This window comes from Thalassophryne amazonica, chromosome 15 (genome assembly GCF_902500255.1).
Source record: "Thalassophryne amazonica chromosome 15, fThaAma1.1, whole genome shotgun sequence".
NCBI classification, from domain to species: Eukaryota; Metazoa; Chordata; class Actinopteri; order Batrachoidiformes; family Batrachoididae; genus Thalassophryne; species Thalassophryne amazonica.
In genome coordinates this window covers 77,145,911-77,165,102 of record NC_047117.1, presented here as the reverse complement: position 1 = coordinate 77,165,102, position 19,192 = coordinate 77,145,911, and the positions used below count along the sequence as shown (strand labels likewise).

General features: G+C 42.6%; 1 protein-coding gene across 7 annotated transcripts in view; it reads right to left on the bottom strand.

The window, feature by feature from the left end:
• LOC117527159 (zinc finger protein 638-like) overlaps nt 1-19,192 on the bottom strand; it is a 54,666-nt gene that overhangs the window by 9,854 nt on the left and 25,620 nt on the right. For 6 of the 7 annotated variants that reach the window (XM_034189387.1, XM_034189393.1, XM_034189388.1 and 3 more), the window contains 14 exons: nt 16,807-16,994; nt 14,102-14,308; nt 13,760-13,858; nt 13,404-13,438; nt 8,515-8,561; nt 8,295-8,326; nt 8,103-8,219; nt 5,216-5,347; nt 4,973-5,014; nt 4,090-4,230; nt 3,757-3,921; nt 3,124-3,573; nt 1,787-2,233; nt 1,450-1,626 (listed from right to left, as the gene is read on the bottom strand). In XM_034189387.1, the coding sequence (XP_034045278.1) occupies nt 1,450-1,626; nt 1,787-2,233; nt 3,124-3,573; nt 3,757-3,921; nt 4,090-4,230; nt 4,973-5,014; nt 5,216-5,347; nt 8,103-8,219; nt 8,295-8,326; nt 8,515-8,561; nt 13,404-13,438; nt 13,760-13,858; nt 14,102-14,308; nt 16,807-16,994 (2,279 nt within the window). The remainder of the gene's footprint in view (nt 1-1,449; nt 1,627-1,786; nt 2,234-3,123; nt 3,574-3,756; nt 3,922-4,089; nt 4,231-4,972; nt 5,015-5,215; nt 5,348-8,102; nt 8,220-8,294; nt 8,327-8,514; nt 8,562-13,403; nt 13,439-13,759; nt 13,859-14,101; nt 14,309-16,806; nt 16,995-19,192) is intronic. The other variant, XM_034189394.1, reaches the window with a different exon arrangement.

The following is a 19,192-nucleotide window of genomic DNA, read 5'->3' as shown; positions in this document are numbered from 1 at the left end:
ACCATTTTCTTCAACTTCCAAAGATTTTCAATTGGATTGAGATCCGGACAATTTGCAGGCCATGACATTGACCCTATGTGTCTTTTTGCAAGAAATGTTTTCACAGTTTTTTGCTCTATGGCAAGATGCATTATCACCTTGAAAAATGATATCATCCCCAAACATCCTTTCAATTGATGGGATAAGAAAAGTGTCCAAAATATCAACGTAAACTTGTGCATTTATTGATGATGTAATGACAGCCATCTCCCCAGTGCCTTTACCTGACATGCAACCCCATATCATCAATGACTGGAAATTTACATGTTCTCTTCAGGCAGTCATCTTTATAAATCTCATTGGAATGGCACCAAACAAAAGTTCCAGCATCATCACCTTGCCCAATGCAGATTCGAGATTCATCACTGAATATGACTTTCATCCAGTCATCCACAGTCCATGATTGCTTTTCCTTAGCCCATTGTAACCTTGTTTTTTTCTCTTTAGGTGTTAATGATGGCTTTCGTTTGGCTTTTCTGTATGTAAATCCCACTTCCTTTAGGCGGTTTCTTACAGTTCGGTCACAAACGTTGACTCCAGTTTCCTCCCGTTCGTTCCTCATTTGTTTTGTTGTGCATTTTCGATTTTTGAGACATATTGCTTTAAGTTTTCTGTCTTGACGCTTTTATGTCTTCCTTGGTCTACCAGTATGTTTGCCTTTAACAACCTTCCCATGTTGTTTGTATTTGATCCAGAGTTTAGACACAGCTGACTGTGCACAACCAACATCTTTTGCAACATTGCGTGACGATTTACCCTCTTAAGAGTTTGATAATCCTCTCCTTTGTTTCAATTGACATCTCTCGTGTTGGAGCCATGATTCATGTCAGTCCACTTGGTGCAACAGCTCTCCAAGGTGTGATCACTCCTTTTTAGATGCAGACTAACGAGCAGATCTGATTTGATGCAGGTGTTAGTTTTTGGGATGAAAATTTACAGGGTGATTCCATAATTTATTCCTCAGAATTGAGTGATTCCATATTTTTTTCCCTCTTCTTGGTCTAAAAAAGTAACCGTTACTGACTGCCACAATGTTTTTTCCTGATTTCTTAGTGTTTCTTAAAGCCAGAAAGTTGCCATTTGAAATGACTTTAGTTTTGTGTCATGTCTGTGATCTGCTTTTTTTCTACAAAATTAAACAACTGAATGAACATCCTCCGAGGCCAGTGATTCCATAATTATTGCCAGGGGTTGTATTTTGCACAATTATTGCTGCACTATTGAAAGAGTATTTTGTCAATATTACCATATTTCTCTAATGTCCTGTACCTGAAACACAGTTCTTCCTGATAACCTGTATTTACACTGCAATACCTACTAATTTACCAAAACTGAAGAAATACCCTTGCTTCTCACACTGAATCAGCAAAGAGACAAAGTTCATCTTTAAATGTTTTTTTTTTTTTTTACCGGAACAGTGTCCTGTTGGACAGCTGCTTCACTGTCCTCTCCTTTGCATGTGGTGTCCACAGCAACAGAGGGAGAAGGGGAACGAGGAAAGTCTGTCACTTCTCCAACTTCATCCACTGTCACAAAGTCACCCATGTTGAACATGAAATCAAATTCCCCATCATTCTCCTGATCCGCCTAATAGCAGGAAAGACCAAAGACATGCAATTATTTTTGCTGAACAGACAGAACAGATCTCCCCCCCTGCATTCACATTAGGCAAAGTGGCTGAATTGTGAAATACCAGCTGATGATGTGGAGACAGAGTAACCGAACAGATCCAACAGTGGCACCTCACCTTTTTGGTCTTTTCAGCTCCTTCCTTCCTGAAGCTGTGCTTATTTGATTCAGACCTGGACAAAGACCTTGATCCTGACAAGACATCACTGTGTGTTCTTTTTCGGTCTCTGCTGTCCCTTTCCATCCTCTCCCACTCCCTCCTGGACCTATCATCCCTGTCCCTCACCCTTCTGGACCTCTCCTCCTCCCAAACCTTCCGCTCTCTCTCATATCTCTCTCTCTGCTCCTTTTCTCTTCTCATCATTCTCTCTTTTCTTTCTCGCTTCTTCTCCTCCCCCTCTTCAGTGCGATCCTTGGCAATCTCTTTCAGCTCTTCAACTTTATCTCTGCTAGGTTTCTCCTTTTGCTCTTCCATCTTTTCTTCAGAAGCTTTGGGTTTGTTGGAGTGGTTGGCAGTTCTTGATCGGTACTCCTCCAGCAGCACATTGACCATCTGTTGTGTCAGCTGGAAAAGCAGAATTAGAGAATCAAAGCCTTTCAATTACCATGATACAACAAGCCCCAACATTCCCGTAGACCAGCCTGTAGTGCGGCCGCCTGTCAGGCAAGCTCACGTTCATTTGTTGCAGAATGAGGCAAATAAAGGCTTTAACTGAAAGTAAAGCTGGACAGATACAAGCAACATGGCAATACTCTCAAACAGATCCACAACAACAGAACTTCAAAATGTCTGCAACACTACAGGCAAGTAATGTTATTATTAGTTATTGTTTACAGTTATCAGTACCACATCTTCTGTGCCCAAACTGCAGGGTGAATACATTTAAGAATATTCTGCCAGGGTCATTGAAGACATGACCTTCACAGTAAAGAGCTGGGCAACCAACTAATGCAATGCTCACAAAAAGACAAGTGAAGTACTATGTTGTGGGACGTACCTGTTTAGACAGGCCTTTCACAGGTCTCAACAATTTGAACTGTTGCATCTTAGTCTTTTGATTCCATTTTATTATTTTATTTTGGTTTTATTCCATTCTGCTGACTGTTTTTATGTTAAGATATTCTGTTTTTAAATCTCATTTATCCTTGGATTTATTTATTTTTTTTTTTCTTTCCTGTAGCACTTTGATTTTTTATTAATGAAAGGTGCTTTATAAATAAAAACTCATTAGCACCACTTTGAAAATTAAAGAAGATGTACTGGACAGGACTCCACAACAAAAAGCAGCACATCTGCAACCAAGTGTCCTGCTTCTATGCAGCATTACCTTTTCACTGAAAGTGACAGGTTTTAATGACTATCTAAATTTATGTGTATATTTGTGTCGCTTTTAATGAGACTATAATTTCTAGATTGGGTCTTGCTATGATTATGTCAACTGTAAATGTTCTCACCTTGGGTAGTTCTGGACTGGCTGTCTCATTGGAAGCAGCAGCTTCATCACAGGTGACTGGTTCTTTATCTTCTCCTACCGGAGCTTCTTTATTTCCTGCTTGGGATTCACTGCAAGTTTGCGTCTCCTCTGTTGTCTCTGTGACCATTTCTACATGCAACGTTTCCCTCTCCTCCATCTCAGAGTCATCTTCAAGCTTGTCTTTTTCCTCAGTAGAGGCCACGTCAGCAACCTCCATTTTGTGAATCTCGTTACCTTCATCATTGCCCTCATCATTTCCCAAAGCTTCATTTTCACATTCCATCTCACTGTCCTGCATCCTGCTGCTGTCTTTGACATCAGCATCTCCTTCCTTGCCCTCTGTTGCTGAGCCACAAGTCTCTCTATCCACCCCCACCTCTTCATCTGCTGTTTTCTGCAACTGGTTGCCCTTCTTATTCGCACATGTGTCCTAAAAACAGCACAATACCAATAACGTAAGATTTACACCTCTAGTTGAGAGCTGAAGCCCTTTGATATTTAGCTATTTTTGCATAGCCAAAAATGAGCTCTTTCATTACCTATGGAGCTTCTATTTTCAAAATTAATGTGCCAAACTTTGACAAGCATTTAACAAATGACCAATCTTGCTAACCTTAGAAGAATCAAGGAAGGAAGCGATGACCTTCGACTGCACGGTGGCTTTAGGGTCAGGCTTGTGGGAGAAGCACAGAGGGTTGTTTTCTATCATGCATGGAAACTTCTGGAAACGGTTGTAAACAGAGAGGGCCATGGCACCATTTGCCATTTCACAAATGACCTGGCCATGTGCAGAAATAAAACAAACATATGAAATGAATAAAGAGGTGAGAAGTGACCTGGAACCTAGATCAACTCAGGACACATGTGGTTCATAACAACAGCTAAGCACAATAAAGGATCAAATAGACTAACATTTGTTGCAACACAAACAATCCCACTTCATTACCATGCTCTTTGGGAGCACTAGGGTTCTGATCACTGTACCAAAGCGTCGCACCAGCTTCTGGACTTCAGAGGGGCCGTTTGGTGTATCAGGAACATTACTGATCACCAACAAGCAGTTCCAGCTGACTCGGTCCGAATTCTCCTGAAACATTAGTTTCAATAGGTATGACCAATACGTAAAGATGATTTCATCAGATTAATCCAACTATTATTATTATTATTTTTTTTTTTTTTTTAAACAGCAAGCAAGTCACAAAATCAGTAATGGATCAAACAACATCCCACCTCTCCGTTCCCAGCGAGTATATGAAAATACAATTTATTTATTAATACATTACATTGAGTTACAAAGTAAAGAACTTGCAATCAAAGTACAAAATTTAAGTTTTTTTTTCTGTACACGACAAAGAATTTTTTTTAAATCCCAAATTCTGTTGTTAGAACACCTTTTATTTTCTGAACAAAGAAACCACTGTTGTTGATATGGACAGGGCCCTGTGATTTATAACTTTACAATGGAGCTACACCTGAAGGGGAACTCCAGCATTTAACTATACTCAAAAAATGGCCCACTGGATGAACTCAATTCAATAATGTGCAGGATTTCCATCTAATAAGTATATGTAGGCCCAACTCAAACAAAGCACATCCATGCTTGATAATTTAATGTAGTTGGCTCTACATATATTTATTAGATGGAAATCCAATCCAGTGAGTTAGTATTGGAGTATTTTGAAATGTCTTTGAATTCATCTTTTCATTTGGAATGAAAAATTTAATCAGAACAATACTGATTTAGAATGCAAACAGTCTCAGCAAACTGTATTGTAACTACCATTGGCAACAGAGAAAGACTCTTACAAAATAAAGCACTGTGCACATACCAATGGGTCCACTGAGCCCATGAGAAGATTGTAGAGAGCAACCTGTATAAAATAAGACAAGGGAAGAAGAAATAGTGACTGTTTAGCTCAGTGTTATTTGGAGGAAAAAAACACCTCAGGAAACTTTTACTGTCTTAAGACAGTTTCTATCTCCATCTGTACAATCAATATATCACAATAACAAAACTGAGGTAACAGCGAGTAAAGGAGAGGCACATCAATGCCTGGGGTGGGGATTCATACCGGTCTTTTCATGCCAATATTCTGTTTAAGGTGGAACAACTTGAGCTCGGAGTCATTGATCTTTGGAGGGCTGAAGGTGAGGACTTTAACCATCTCCTGAGCAGACTCTGTGTCTTCTACTGACAGAAGTACCTAACACATAAAAGGAATATTATTTTTAAAATGACCCAAGACAAAAGACTGCTCTCATCTGGAACAACTTTCTGTCTTGAACCCTCCTCCAATAACATTTTACATTGTTGAATTTGAATGTAGTCATTAAAACTAATGTGTCCATGCACTCGGGGTCACCACAAGCAAATCCAAGGTGGATCTGCATGTTGAATTGGCACAGGTTTTACGCCAGATGCCCTTCCTGATGCAACTCCACATTACATGGAGAAATGTGGCAGGGGTGGGATTTGAACCCGGAACCTTCTGCACTGAAACCAAGCGCATTAACCACTTGGCCACCACCCCTGCATGTGTGTGTATATATATATATATATATATATATATATATATATATATGGATGAAGGAGGAGCCACGTAGCATATTTTCTCTTTGCTACGAGAGGGTTTCTTCAACCATCGTGAGAGTTTTAAATGCTTAGAGGCATTTGCGTGGTGCTTACGAGTCTGCTAAAAGTCCATTATCTGTGCGCCTGGAAGCTACGCAGGACCTGAGAGGCTATTTTTGGAACGGCTCTCCTCTTGCACACATAATTCCACCTGCTCTGTGCGCTGGATTCTATATAAAATAATTATTATGTAGCGGATTAATCATTTTCTGTCAAATCTTGGATGCTAAAAACACCTCTAATCACTTCTGGAATCACAGAGGACTGTTTCATCTGGACGCTTTTTTTTTTCCTCTCTTTCCTGCTCCATGTGGAATGTATTTTGAACAGCTTAAGGTAATTATTTTTAATGTTTTTATAGCTTGATAAAACAGTTCCTAGCTGTAAAAGTATGTCTGTTGTATGTTGATGTCTGTTGTATGTAAAAGTATGTTGATTTAATATCTTGTTAATGGATCACATGAAGTCCGCTGTGTGTGCGCACTGAGGCAGGACCTGGGAGGCTATTTCTGGAGCATCTCTCCTCTTGCGCACACAATTCCACCTGCTTTGTGCGCTGGACTCTATATAAAATAATTATTTTGTAGCGGATTAATCATTTTCTGTCAAACCTTGGATGCTGAAAACACCTCCAATCACTTCTGGAATTAATGGATCACATGAGCTCCGCTGTGTGTGCGCAATGAGGCAGTGACTCATCATCACGCTTCAAACGAGCATTTAGGCAGAACGCCAGCTCACAAAAGAGTGATTTTTCAGTCAATATTGGATGAACACAAAGTTAAAATTTGGGTGACTGCGTGAAAGTGGATGTGTGTTTAAAGCCATGGAAGATAACTCATGGAGCAGCTAAGAGCAGGAGCTGTGCGGCAACACAGGTGGAGAGCGCGCAAAAGACCGATTTTGAAGACATAACACAAAGTTAAAAGTTGTATCATGGTGACTTGTAAGCTGCGGAAGAAATATATATATATATATATATATATATATATATATATATATATATATATATATATATATATATATATATATATATATAAAATGATCCACAGGTGTATATAATTAAAGCGGCCACCTCATTCTGTATGCAGAACGGCAACGCGCGCAAAAGAGCGCTTATGCAGAAATAAACAAACACAAAGTTAAAAGTGGATTCACGTTGTAAAAATGACTGTTTAAAGCCAGGGAAAAAATAAAGCCAGCAAGCCACAGATGGAAAGGAAGCCACTTAGAAAGAGCACAGAGGCGGTTCTCCATGAAAGGACAACAGCAGCGTGCGCGCAAAAGAGCAATTTTGCAGAAATAAACGGACAAACAAAGTTTTGTGTGTTTAAAGCCGCAGAAGAAAAGCCAGAGAGCTGCAGAGCCAGCGAGGAGCACAGAGGCGGCTCTCCAGGAACCCGTGGTTCGGGTCTAGCTGGTCTGGTGCATTACAGGTGGACAGCAGCCTGGCGCACAGGGCACAACTGCAGAACTGTGATGGAGTGTCTATTTTTGGACTGTGTAAAAAAAAAAAAAAAAAAAAAGGGGACATCTTTAAATGCTGCTGTGAATTGAAAACCCACACTTTGAAGGGACCAGGTGTGGGAGGGCTGGAGGTTTGGACTAAACTCATGCCTAAACGTGCGCCAACATGGCGTTATCATGGCACTATGTGGCTTAGTGTGGCTGATGCGAGCCATTCGAGGCTGTAATGACTGGTTGGTCGTGGCTCACTAGGGGCTGCTACGTGGCACATGCGGGGTACAGAGAGGCACATAGTGGCACCTTCATAGTGGATACGTGATAGATCAAAACGTGGGTCATTCTTCGAATAATCGTGACACACCCATGCGTGGCTCCTTCTTCATCCTTCATTATTTGGTGGGACCCAGGCTTTATGCTTAAATGTTGTGTTCACATCAAACTTGCACACAGATATCAGAAGGTATTTAATTGCACAGCGGGATCAATTTGGTGATTAAGTATCGGGTGCAGCATAGTGGTAATGAGAATGATGCAAGTTGTCCACATACATATTTCCTGTCTGGTTGAGAAATTCACACGCCCACTTCTTTATCTTTAAGGCCACTGATTCTTACTGAACAGCTCTGTAAACACTTTCTTGAGGAGGATGCATATTGTGCACTGCTACAACCTAACAGGCAGATGACACTGTCACACAAAACCAGTTTCCATTATACAGTTTTTAACTTTGTCACCTGACTGCAAATAAGCTGTGCACCTCACATTAGTATGACAACACACAATTACATAATGTCAAAATTTTTCATGTCCATTTCACATACTGCCACACTGGCTTCTATGAAAACATTTTAGAAACCAACCTTTCCCATTTCTGGCACTTTGATGATGTCCAAAACAGTCACAAAAGGCTGGACCAGCTCAGTGATGTCATTTTCTGACCAACCACCGTCAGGAAGCCCTGTGATCAACACTTTGGTCTGTGGGAGACAAAACCCCAATGAAATAAATGGCATATTATTATATTTTACAAAGCACAAATATGAAAAAGCTACCTCATCAGTAATCCTGTTGTGATCCCCACTGCCTGTAATGAAAAGAACAACAGAACAGATGCAACATTTAGCATTTTTTGTGCCCACCCTGTTACTGCGATGTACTCTGTAAAGTCAAGAAAGTCTTATGTAATTTGCCATAACCTGCCACACACATACACATATTTGTGATCTTGACAGGGACGCATCGACGATCCCCATGAAAACAATGTTTTCTTACCGGACTCCTCGTCAGCTGCAGACTTGTCTTGTGTTGAAGCAGAATTGCTGAAAACAGAGGTACATTAACACTTCAATGAAGGATGAGAAAAGATAAAGATGTGAAATAGGTAATTAAAAGGACAAGAGTAATGCAGATGAAGTGTCCCTTAGTTATAGTGCAAACAAAAATCAAAATGCCACCCTTAGTGGTCATATCGGATAACTGATGGCCATTTTCTAAATGAAACTTCCTCTTGCCTCCCCTATACACCAAAAAAAAAAAAAAGCCCACAAACACAACAAAGGTTCCCATCAGAGAAGGTATTCTTTTGTTATTGTGTGGAAATGAAAAGCTTACAGATGCCCAGATGAAGTGAAAATACAACGCACTTCATTGAGCGGGGGCCATAAAAAGCACATGAATTTTTTTTTGTCTTGTGATAAATGGCCGAAACACCCTGTGACACTGAGGCACACAACTGATGATGTGTCCCTCTGGGAAAGCCTTATAGCAGCCATTCACCAAGAAGTCCTGAAGTAAAAGTGGTGCAAACATCAGGGATTACAACATCTAGTTCTTATAACGAATCTTGAAGTCAGGAGAAATCCAGTGACCGCTGCGAAAGAGCAGCTGACAATCAGGGAAAGACCAGATGACAGCCTGGATAGACTGCTGACAGGAGGGAATAGACTCCAAATGGGGCTAGTGTGGGTTAGCGACCCACACTAGCAGGATCCAGCGCTGGTTAGCGATCTTGGATCCACCCATTATTGCTAGGAAAACCTCAAAGAAGAGAATACCCCCAGGGTCTGCAAGAGCGGGGGCGGAAGATAACCCACCACGGACGGATAACACGGTGACCGACCAGGGAACGGAACAGACAATGAACAGATCAATCAGCACCGCAACAGATGGACCATCAACGCTGGCAGGACAAAAACTGCAGAACTGCATTTGTGGCTGGACAAAATTAACAAAAGCGAGGGGCCTAAAAATCCATCAAGGCTTAAAGAAATGCCTCAGCAAGCTCAGCAAGGGGTCTAGCACTGACCAATACTTCTTAAGAAGACGGCCAAATCAGTCGAGTGAAGCCTGGAGGCAGGAGAACCCCCACAGTCCTCAGGGTATCAGCACCTCAGCTGAAGCTCAGCATCGCACAGACCCTCCAGCAGTCTCCAGTCTGGAGCCTAGCCAGGAACAGCCAGCAGCAGTCTCCAGTTTAGAGTCCAGCCATCGACAGCCAACACCAGTCCCCAACCTGGAGTTGGGCCTACAATACCTAGCAACGGTTTCCAGCTCAGAGCCCATACAGCCAACACCAGCTCCAAGCTCAGCACCTAGCCATCCGCTGCCAGCAACAGAAAGGAAGATGGAAGGAAGGAAACCTCAGATCCTGTGGCCCAAACCCAGCCAGAAGAGAGAGTGGGAGACCATCGACTTAGACCTCATCCTCCTATTAGAACAACAGAAGGGTCCTGTCAAAAGAAAACTGGAAAACATGGAATCCATCATATACAGCTACGGGGCTGAGAGGTTTGGGACAAGAGAGAAAACCCGAAGGCAGCAAAAAGGTCCTCTAAGTCAGCCAAAGTCCAGGAGGCAGCGGGAAATTGACAGGTTCGTGAAGGAAAGAAGGCAACTGAGAAAGCAGTGGAAGAGGGCTACAGAGAAGGAAAGAGTCAGACTAGATGATGTGCAGGCATAAATAAAGCAGCCAACCTCAGGCAACAACGTAAGCGTAAAGAACGGACAAGGACCTGCTTCTACAGCAATCCCTATAGCTTTGTTAAAGGCCTTTTTGAGCGAGAAAAGCGTAGGAGCCTCAAAGTGCTCATAAAAGATCTGGAAGAGCACCTGAAGACGACCTACTCTGATGATCGGAGGCATGAGCCAGTCGCCATCCCAAATGACATGTCACCAATTCATGCTCCTGAGCATCAAATGGATGTAAGGCCTCCCACATGGAGCGAGGTGGAGAAGACAGTGAAGCAGGCAAGATCAGCATCAGCACCAGGGCCCAATGGTATTCCATATAGGTTTTATAAGAACACCTTGGGTGTCCTTAGATACCTCTGGAAACTGATGAAGGTGGCTTGACAGAAGGGAGTGATACCAAAAGCACGGAGAAGATCGGGAGGTATACTAATCCCCAAAGAAAAGGAGTCGTCATCCATCAGCCAGTTTCGTCAGATCAGCCTGCTGAATGTAGAAGGAAAGCTCTTCTTCAGTGTCCTGGCCCAAAGGCTCTCGACTTTCTTGCAGAGAAACAACTTTGTCGATACATCAGTGCAGAAGGCTGGCATTCAGGGCTTCTCAGGATGTCTGGAGCACGCCAATATCATCTGGCAGCAGATACAAACTGCCAAAAAGGAACAGAGAGACCTGCACTTGGTTTTCTTAGACCTTGCGAACGCCTTCAGGTCAGTCCCTCACAAGATCTTGTGGACGGCCTTCAACTATTTTGGCGTACCAAATCAGATCACAGAGTTGGTCAAGAGCTACTTTCAGGATCTCCAGTTCTGTGTAACATCTGAGAATGGCACCACTGCTTCGCAGAATCTGGAGACAGGCGTCATGGCAGGCTGTACAATTTCTCCTCTGGCATTCATCATAGCAATGGAGCTGATCATACGGACATCTCGTTGGGTAGTGGGAGGAGAGAGGACCAATAATGGCCTGCGTCTTCCACCAATCAGAGCCTACATGGATGATATGACCATCATCACAACAACAAAACCATGCACTAGGCGCCTGCTTCAGAAACTCCAAGAAAACATCCAGTGGGCAAGAATGGAGTTTAAGCCAAGCAAGCCATGCAGCATCTCCATTGTCAAAGGCCAACTGACAGGTGAGCAGTTCTACATCAGCGATGAGCTAATGCCAACAATCTTGGAAAAGCCCATCAAGAGCTTTGGACGATGGTACAACGCAGACCTTAAAGACACCTGGCAGCTTGAGCAACTACGGCAGGATACAGCTAATGGCCTTGAGCAAATCAACAACACTGCACTACCGGGAAAACTGAAGCTCTGGTGTTACCAGTTTGGGCTGCTTCCAAGACTCTTGTGGCCATTGACCATGTATGAGGTTTCGGTTAGCCATGCCAGTCGACTGGAGAGACTAGTGAACTCTTATGTGAGAAAGTGGCTTGGGCTTCCCAAATGCCTCAGCAGTGTTGGGCTCTACAGCGACGGAGCTCTGTCATTGCCAATTTGTAGTCTGGCTGAAGAGTTCAAGTGTGCCAGGGTGAGGCTGAACATGTCCCTCACTGACTCCCGGGACCCGGTGGTGAGAGGCATCGCTCTTACCCTAGCAACAGGGAAGAAGTGGACTCCAGCCAAAGCAGTACTGCAGGCTAAATTTGCTCTTTTCCATCGTGATGTAGTGGGCTATGTCCAACAAGGCAGAGGAGTCTTTGGCCTTGGAGCTGTAAGACGCCTCTGGCAAAAGGCATCTGCAACGGAAAGTCGATCCATGGTGATAGACGAGGTGCGCAAACAGGAGGAAGCAGCCAGATGCTCCATAGCCATAGCACAAGCTAAACAGGGTCGCTGGACGAGGTGGGAGGGTGCAGAGAAGAGGAAACTCACATGGAGCGACCACTGGGGCATGGAAGCTAATAGGCTGAGCTTTATCATCTGAGCTACATATGATGTGCTGCCCTCTCCCACAAATCTGCAGCTATGGCTTGGAAAGGATCCATCTTGCCACCTGTGCACAACCCCTGCAACAATCAGGCACATTCTGGTTGGCTGTAGGACCAGCCTCACTCAGGGCAGATACACATGGAGACACAACCAGGTCCTCAGATCTCTAGCCGATAAAATCGAGTGTAAAAGGGTATCCATCAACGCCCAACCTGTCAACAACCAGGATGTGAGCCGACAACCTCTATCGTTTGTCTGGGAGGGGGACAAACCAAGAGTTAGCCCCTCAAACCCCAATTTGACCCCAATGAGTGCAGCCTGGGACTGGCAGATGCAAGTCGATCTAGATCAGAAGCTCATTTTCCCCCTGGAGATCGCAACAACCACTCTGCGACCAGATCTTGTCCTCTGGTCTAATTCCTGCCGGCTCGCCTACATCATAGAACTCACGGTTCCTTGGGAGGACGCTTTCGAAGAAGTGTACGAGCGTAAGAAGCTGCGCTACTCCAACTAAGCGGCAGAGGACAGAGGATGGAAAATAAGGGTGCGCCCGGTGGAGGTGGGGTGTAGAGGCTTCGTAGCCAGAACAACTGTAAAGCTCTTTAGGGAGCTCAGAATCAGGGGCCAGAAGCACAGACAAGGCATCAAGGAGCTGGCCAACATGCAGAGAGGACGAGTCATTGGCTGTGGTTGAAAAGGAGTGACCCCACCTGGGCTGCTAGGGCAATCATGTAACAGCGGGACACACACCCGGGCTTGATCAACCTGTGGTGGGCCTGCCTAAGCAGAGGGTGTCTTGTGATAAATGGCCGAAACACCCTGTGACGCTGAGGCACAACACACAACTGATGATGTGTCCCGCTGGGAAAGCCTTACAGCAGCCATTCACCAAGAAGTCCTGAAGTAAAAGTGGTGCAAACATCAGGGATTACAACATCTAGTCCTTATAACGAATCTTTTGTAAAACACAAAGAAAGTATTACACACACACAATTCCCAAAGGAATAGCAAAAGAAAATGTAAGGTTAAAGTGACTAATAATGTGTTAATTCTGTCAGGCTTCACAATAAAAGTTTGGTTTTTGTGCTGTGAAGACCCAAATGTATTTCAATATGGCTGACAAAAGATGCATTTAAACCTTACTGTTAGTTTAAGCAACAGGTAACATTGACATAGGCAGCTCTAAAGTGGGGCAGATAACAGTTTAAACCAGTCCTAATGAAATGATAATATGCAGGTTTACCGGCACCTCTCACATACCTGTTTTCTGATGATAACTGGTCTGGCAGAATGTTCTGTGGGGGGGGAAATAGCGCCAGTAAATTTGTGGACAGAGTAAGCAGCAAATGAAGCCATTGCCGGAGTGTCAAGATTCGTCAAATGGCCAGTGGAGGCTGACTCCAAAAGGAAGTCAATCCTTATAAAATGGCATGTTAAAATGTACAACTTAAGCAGAACTACACGTGTTCACCACCTGATACAAAAAAAAAAGTGCCTGTATAACTTGTAACAACTCTATAGGAAGTGAGTTTTTATGCAATTTATTATTTTAAGGTGTTTTAAGAAGAAAAGTATAAATAGGATGTGCAAAATATTGCCACTTGCCCATACGGTACCTTAGCCACGAGAGCAGTAATTTGCTTGTCTTTGATGAATAGCTTTGTGGAGTGGGCAAGAGCCTTGGCATCTTCAGCCTTCACCATGCACACAGACGCCTGTGAGCACAGTGATGTTGATATGAATATTAGAAAACACAAAACCATGATATTGTTCTCCAACACAAAACAGGAAATGTAATTTACATTTTGAGCCATATGACTAGGACATAAGTAAAAAGGAAACTCTCCCCACCATAATGTTGCTTTACGAATGGGACCAAACAAAACAAAAAAGCATAAAACACATCCAAGTAATTGTTTGTAAACTTTCAGACAACGTATATGCAATTTAAAACTTACCTTCTGTCCTTCATTTTTCTCACCCTCTTCCTCAGAACCCGGCATGAGGATCACATTGTTGATCTTGCCAAAAGAAGCAACTAAATCAGTTATGTCCTGCTCTGAGGCATCCAGAGGAATGCCTGTGAGATAAATCAGACGATTGGCAGTAGGTGTGGACTGGAGGGTTGTAGTCACCACTTTCTTCTTTTTCTTGGCTGGGGGAGACTATAAAGGAAGCAGATTTGTTTGAAAAATTAAAAAAGGAAAATGGAAAATAAAGTTTAGGATGCAAACAGACTACCGTATTTTCCGGACTATAAGTCGCACTTTTTTACATGTTTTGGCCGGGGGTGCGACCTATACTCCGGTGCGACTTATAAATGAAAAATATACCGGTAGGATCTCAATTAATTTACTGTAACAAAACAATTTTACGTGACAGAGTCGATCTATGTTTTAAAATGGCCACCAGAAAAGGAAATGCAATGCATCATGGACACTGTAGTATGGCGGCCGTCCTATAAGTCACGCTGGTCGCGATAACCAATCAGAGAACAGAACATTGGACGCGTATTCCTCACCTCACCCACAGCGTGTGAAGCTGACGAATACGGTGCTTGCTGTTATTCCGGCATGGCGAACAAAACAGCTTCAACCCTTGGATATCAGTGTGAGCAGAGTGTTTAAGTTGACGCTGAGAGCTGCGTGGGAGCACCGGGTGAGCGACGGCGGAGGATTAGTGTGTGCACTTGGAAGGAGCTGGCGTCGAAGATTGTGAATAGCGTTTGAAGCAGACGAACATGGTGTTTATTCCGGGACGGCTAACAAAACAGCTTCAACCCTTGGATATCAGTGTGAGCAGAGTTGACGCTGAGAGCTGCATGGGAGCACTGAGCGACGGCGGAGGATTAGCGTCTGCACTTGGAAGGAGCTGGATCGACAACGCTGGGTGGTCATGAGCTGCGCAGGTAGGTGCTGCATGGTTCGGCTCGCAATGTGGTCCGCAAAATACAAACATATCTGTAGGTAAAATGCAGCTCACGAGAGGGCACTCAAGGCTTGTGTGACTGTTCCTGCGACTTCTGACTACCATAGAAAAATAAAAATTTCAACGTTACTGATAACTTAACAAGACAACGGAGAAGGCCCGAAAAAATGCCACCAAAAAGAAAATCATACTCTGCAGATTGTAAGTTACGACTGGTGAAATATGCATCTGAAAACGGTAGCCGTCACATTATCATCTGAACTTTTCATGTTAACATACCTGTATGTCCATGGGACTTATAGTCCAGTGCAACTTATTTATGGTTTATTTTTCTTTATAATGATAAAGTGGCTGGTGCGACTTATACTCCGGTGCGACTTATTTATGGTTTATTTTTCTTTATAATGGATAAAGTGGCTGGTGCGACTTATACTCCGGTGCGACTTATAGTCCGGAAAATACGGTAAACAGATTATGCACATTTATTAAAAACAAAAAACTAAGAAATTACAGGTACATAAGTATTCACACCCTTTGCCAAGAAGCTTGAGCTCACGTGCATCCTATTTCCACTTATCATCCTTGAGATGTTTCTAGAGGTTCATTGGAGTCCACCTGGGGTAAATTCAGCTGACTGGACATGATTTGGAAAGGCACACGCTTGTCTACATACTCGCATAAGGTCCAACAGTTGACAGTGCATGCTGCTGTCTTGCTTTGCAATGTTTCTGATGTAAAATATAGTGGACACGTGATGAAATTTTGTCAGCCACAGGACGGCTTAATGCTCACCTGCTAGCTGGCTGCAAACTGTGGAAGGGATTTCCAGTTTCCACATACATGCCTCTGTTCAGTAAATGTTTCATCACGTTGCCTCGGTTTACGAAATCCCTTCCACAGTTTCCAGCCAGCAGGGAATCCCTTTTGGAGAATTTTCAGCAGAAAACACACAGACAGACGTGGCTCGGAAATGTCCACAGGTTGGATCGGCATTTTCCAATCCGTCAAATACCTGGGTATCAGAACCTGATATCAATATTTGATCAGATCGCTCCCATCCCACATATACATATATACACACATATATATATATACACACGCACACACACACGCTGAGTTACCCGTTCTACATGTTACCTGTTCATGGGTAATAGCGAAGAATTTTAGCCATGTCATTGTATATTTCATGTCACTTTAGTTAAGGTAAAGTAAGTTGCATTGCACTGTGTGTATGTTGTAAATAATTTTCATAGAGCAATTTGTGACATTCATGATACTCAAGTGAATGATAAAAGGTGATAGCATGTCATATCACTGCAATGCTCTGGTATGTTATACACAGCAGGTACATTTTAATTGAAAAAACACACCTTATCTCGCACGTGACACGCACTGGCCTGTTTGGATTGTAATTAAAGTGCACCCTCGCCAGCCGCAACTATTAAGTAAGTAGTGTGATGCTTACTACCTGACCTGAGTACCACATGAACTGCGAAAATAAGGACTCCAGTGAGCGGGTCGTGATCTAATATATAAGGCTGATCGTGTGTGTGTTCACACACATATGCTTTTAAACTAAGGGCCCCAGTGACCTCCCCCCCTTGGTGCCCCCAGTCACCACAGCAAGTCTGGTGTCGATTGTGTGTGTGTGTGTATGTATATATATATATATATATATATTCCATGCAGCAATAAAATATGTAAATATGTATGAGCAGATGTTAGAAGCACCCACTGCATCTCCATCTTTGCCACGAGTTGTCTTAATCGCCTTGGACACCGTCTTTGGCACGTTCTTTGAGCCAGTCTTAGCAGAGCTATGGTCTGATTTAGAGGTGGGCCGACGGTGGCTGGTGTCAGTGGAGCGATCAGGTGAATGTGAACCATAATGTGAACGTCTCAGCCTCTGGTGAGAGAGATCCCCTGTAGAAAATAAGATAGATTACGTGATGAAAGTGCGAAGAAGTCCATTAATGTTATTCTATATGCAACTCAATAAATGCAATCAAATTCCTGCCTTTGAAACACTGGAACCTAAAGTGTATCACAGAGTTGGCAGCAGATTCAAACATTCACAAATCTCTCTCCATAATTTTGGAAAAATGACTGTTAGAAGAAACTAAAACTATGCCAAACTGAATCGTCCAAGGATGGGTGGGTGGTTGAAACGGTCACCCTTTGAAGGAGCTTGCCTTTGTGGACATTTCCAACACTTTCTCTTTAAGCAGTCATAATGGCTCTGAAGAAAAATAATCCTCAAGAAATATATTTCACTTTATCAAAGACCAGATATTTCTTGGCTTCATGAAACTGTACCAATGATAAAAAAGAAACCCCGCTACTTTTTTTTTCTGTGTGGAGTTTGCATGTTGTCCCCATGCGCTCCGGCTTCCTCCCACTTCCAAAAACATACATGTTAGGTGAATTTTAAGATCTAAACTGACCATTCGTGTGCGTGCCTTTGTGAATTTCCCGTCTATATGTGGCTCTGCGAAAGACTGGCGCCCTGTCCAGAGTGTACAATGCCTCATGCCCTGAGACTGCTGGGATAGGCTTTAGCCCCCCATGACCCTTGAATGGAGTAAGCACATACAGAAAATGAATGAATGACTGAATGTCTAGATTAGGGATGGGTGCCGAATTCGCTACTTTTTTTTGGTACTGACCGAATTCCGTCAGTACTACCGGGTTCATGTAAAATCAAACGGTACCACGTTTCGGTACTTAAACGCACCATTATGCTTGAGAGAGCAACAACAACAAAAAACTGCACAAGGAACAATGAAACAGTAAGTGTAGTTCACTGCAAAAAAAGTTTTCCTCACTTTTATTTTTAGTTTGTTGCACTTTAATTTATAAAAAGCGCACTTATTTATTTTTAATCTATCTCCTTTTGATTTTAATTTGTGCATTTTAAAGAAAAACACTGCGTAGGTATAGTTAAGAGTTTCTATGTTCAAGAAATTTGTTAAACAATTGCCTTGTTACAAGACAATTTCATGTTGTTTTGACATTTGTTAAAGTTTATGCTTTCAGAAATAAATCTGTTAAAATGCAATTTTTTGAGATTTTACTTCAAACACAATGCATAAAAGTACTGAATATTGGTACCGTTGCGTACCGGTATCGATTCCCAGGTACCGAGTATCGGTACTGTATCGGTTCAAATGTGAAAGGTACCCATCCCGAGTCTAGATATTAGCTGCACAGCTTGAAGCTCCAGTGTGTAGGTGTCATCTAGTGGCGATGCTGTAGATTGCATTATGCCGTCACGGGTCAATTTTATTTTGTGACAAGCAATATGAATCAACCTCTAACAAAAAGGATGCCAGTTTTCAGGAAAATCAAGCCCCGATTGTTGATTTAAAAAGTAGCCAGAATTTTTTCCCCAAATGGTTTGATTCAAACAGAGATGGCATTTTAACATTTCCAGTTTGGGTTCTACCCCAAACTTGACATTCCTGAACCAGTTAGAATGAAAAAATATCATTCCCAAAATGGTTAATAGTGTTCCATGTCAGCTGTAGGACACTGAAAACACTCTATATGCCAGACCTGTATGTAACACTCAAAAAAAAAAAATGGAGCGTACTGTAGCAGGCAGCAGAAGCTAGAACATTTCAAATGGAACAGAGTAAAATAAAGCCTTTTAAAAGAAAGAGGGTCCACACTGATCACCTGAAATAGACAGTGTGTATTTAAAGTGAAGCACTATTTTTCGAGTATCTTATAGGACAGCAGCACTTTGTCCCGCCAACAACAACCAAAATATATGAAAGGCGGAAGTGAACCTCACCAGGTCGTCGTCTTCTGTCAGGTTTTATTGGCAGTTTGCAAACAGATACAGTGCATTACCACCACCAACTGTTTGGGTGTGGAACATTAATGGAGTCTGACGTTGACATCGGGTCACTGTAAATGGAACTCTTTTCAAGAACGACGATATTAACCGCTTACCATTATTTGAAATTGTTGTGTAATGTTTTGTTAAAGAAAGATGATAGGCTAAATGAAAAACTATATATGTAAGGCCAGAAAGAGGTTTAAGGATTTTCCATGACTTTGAATCCTCAAGCAAGCAAGCCAGTTTTCCCAACTATAAACATTCTAACTAGTACCAT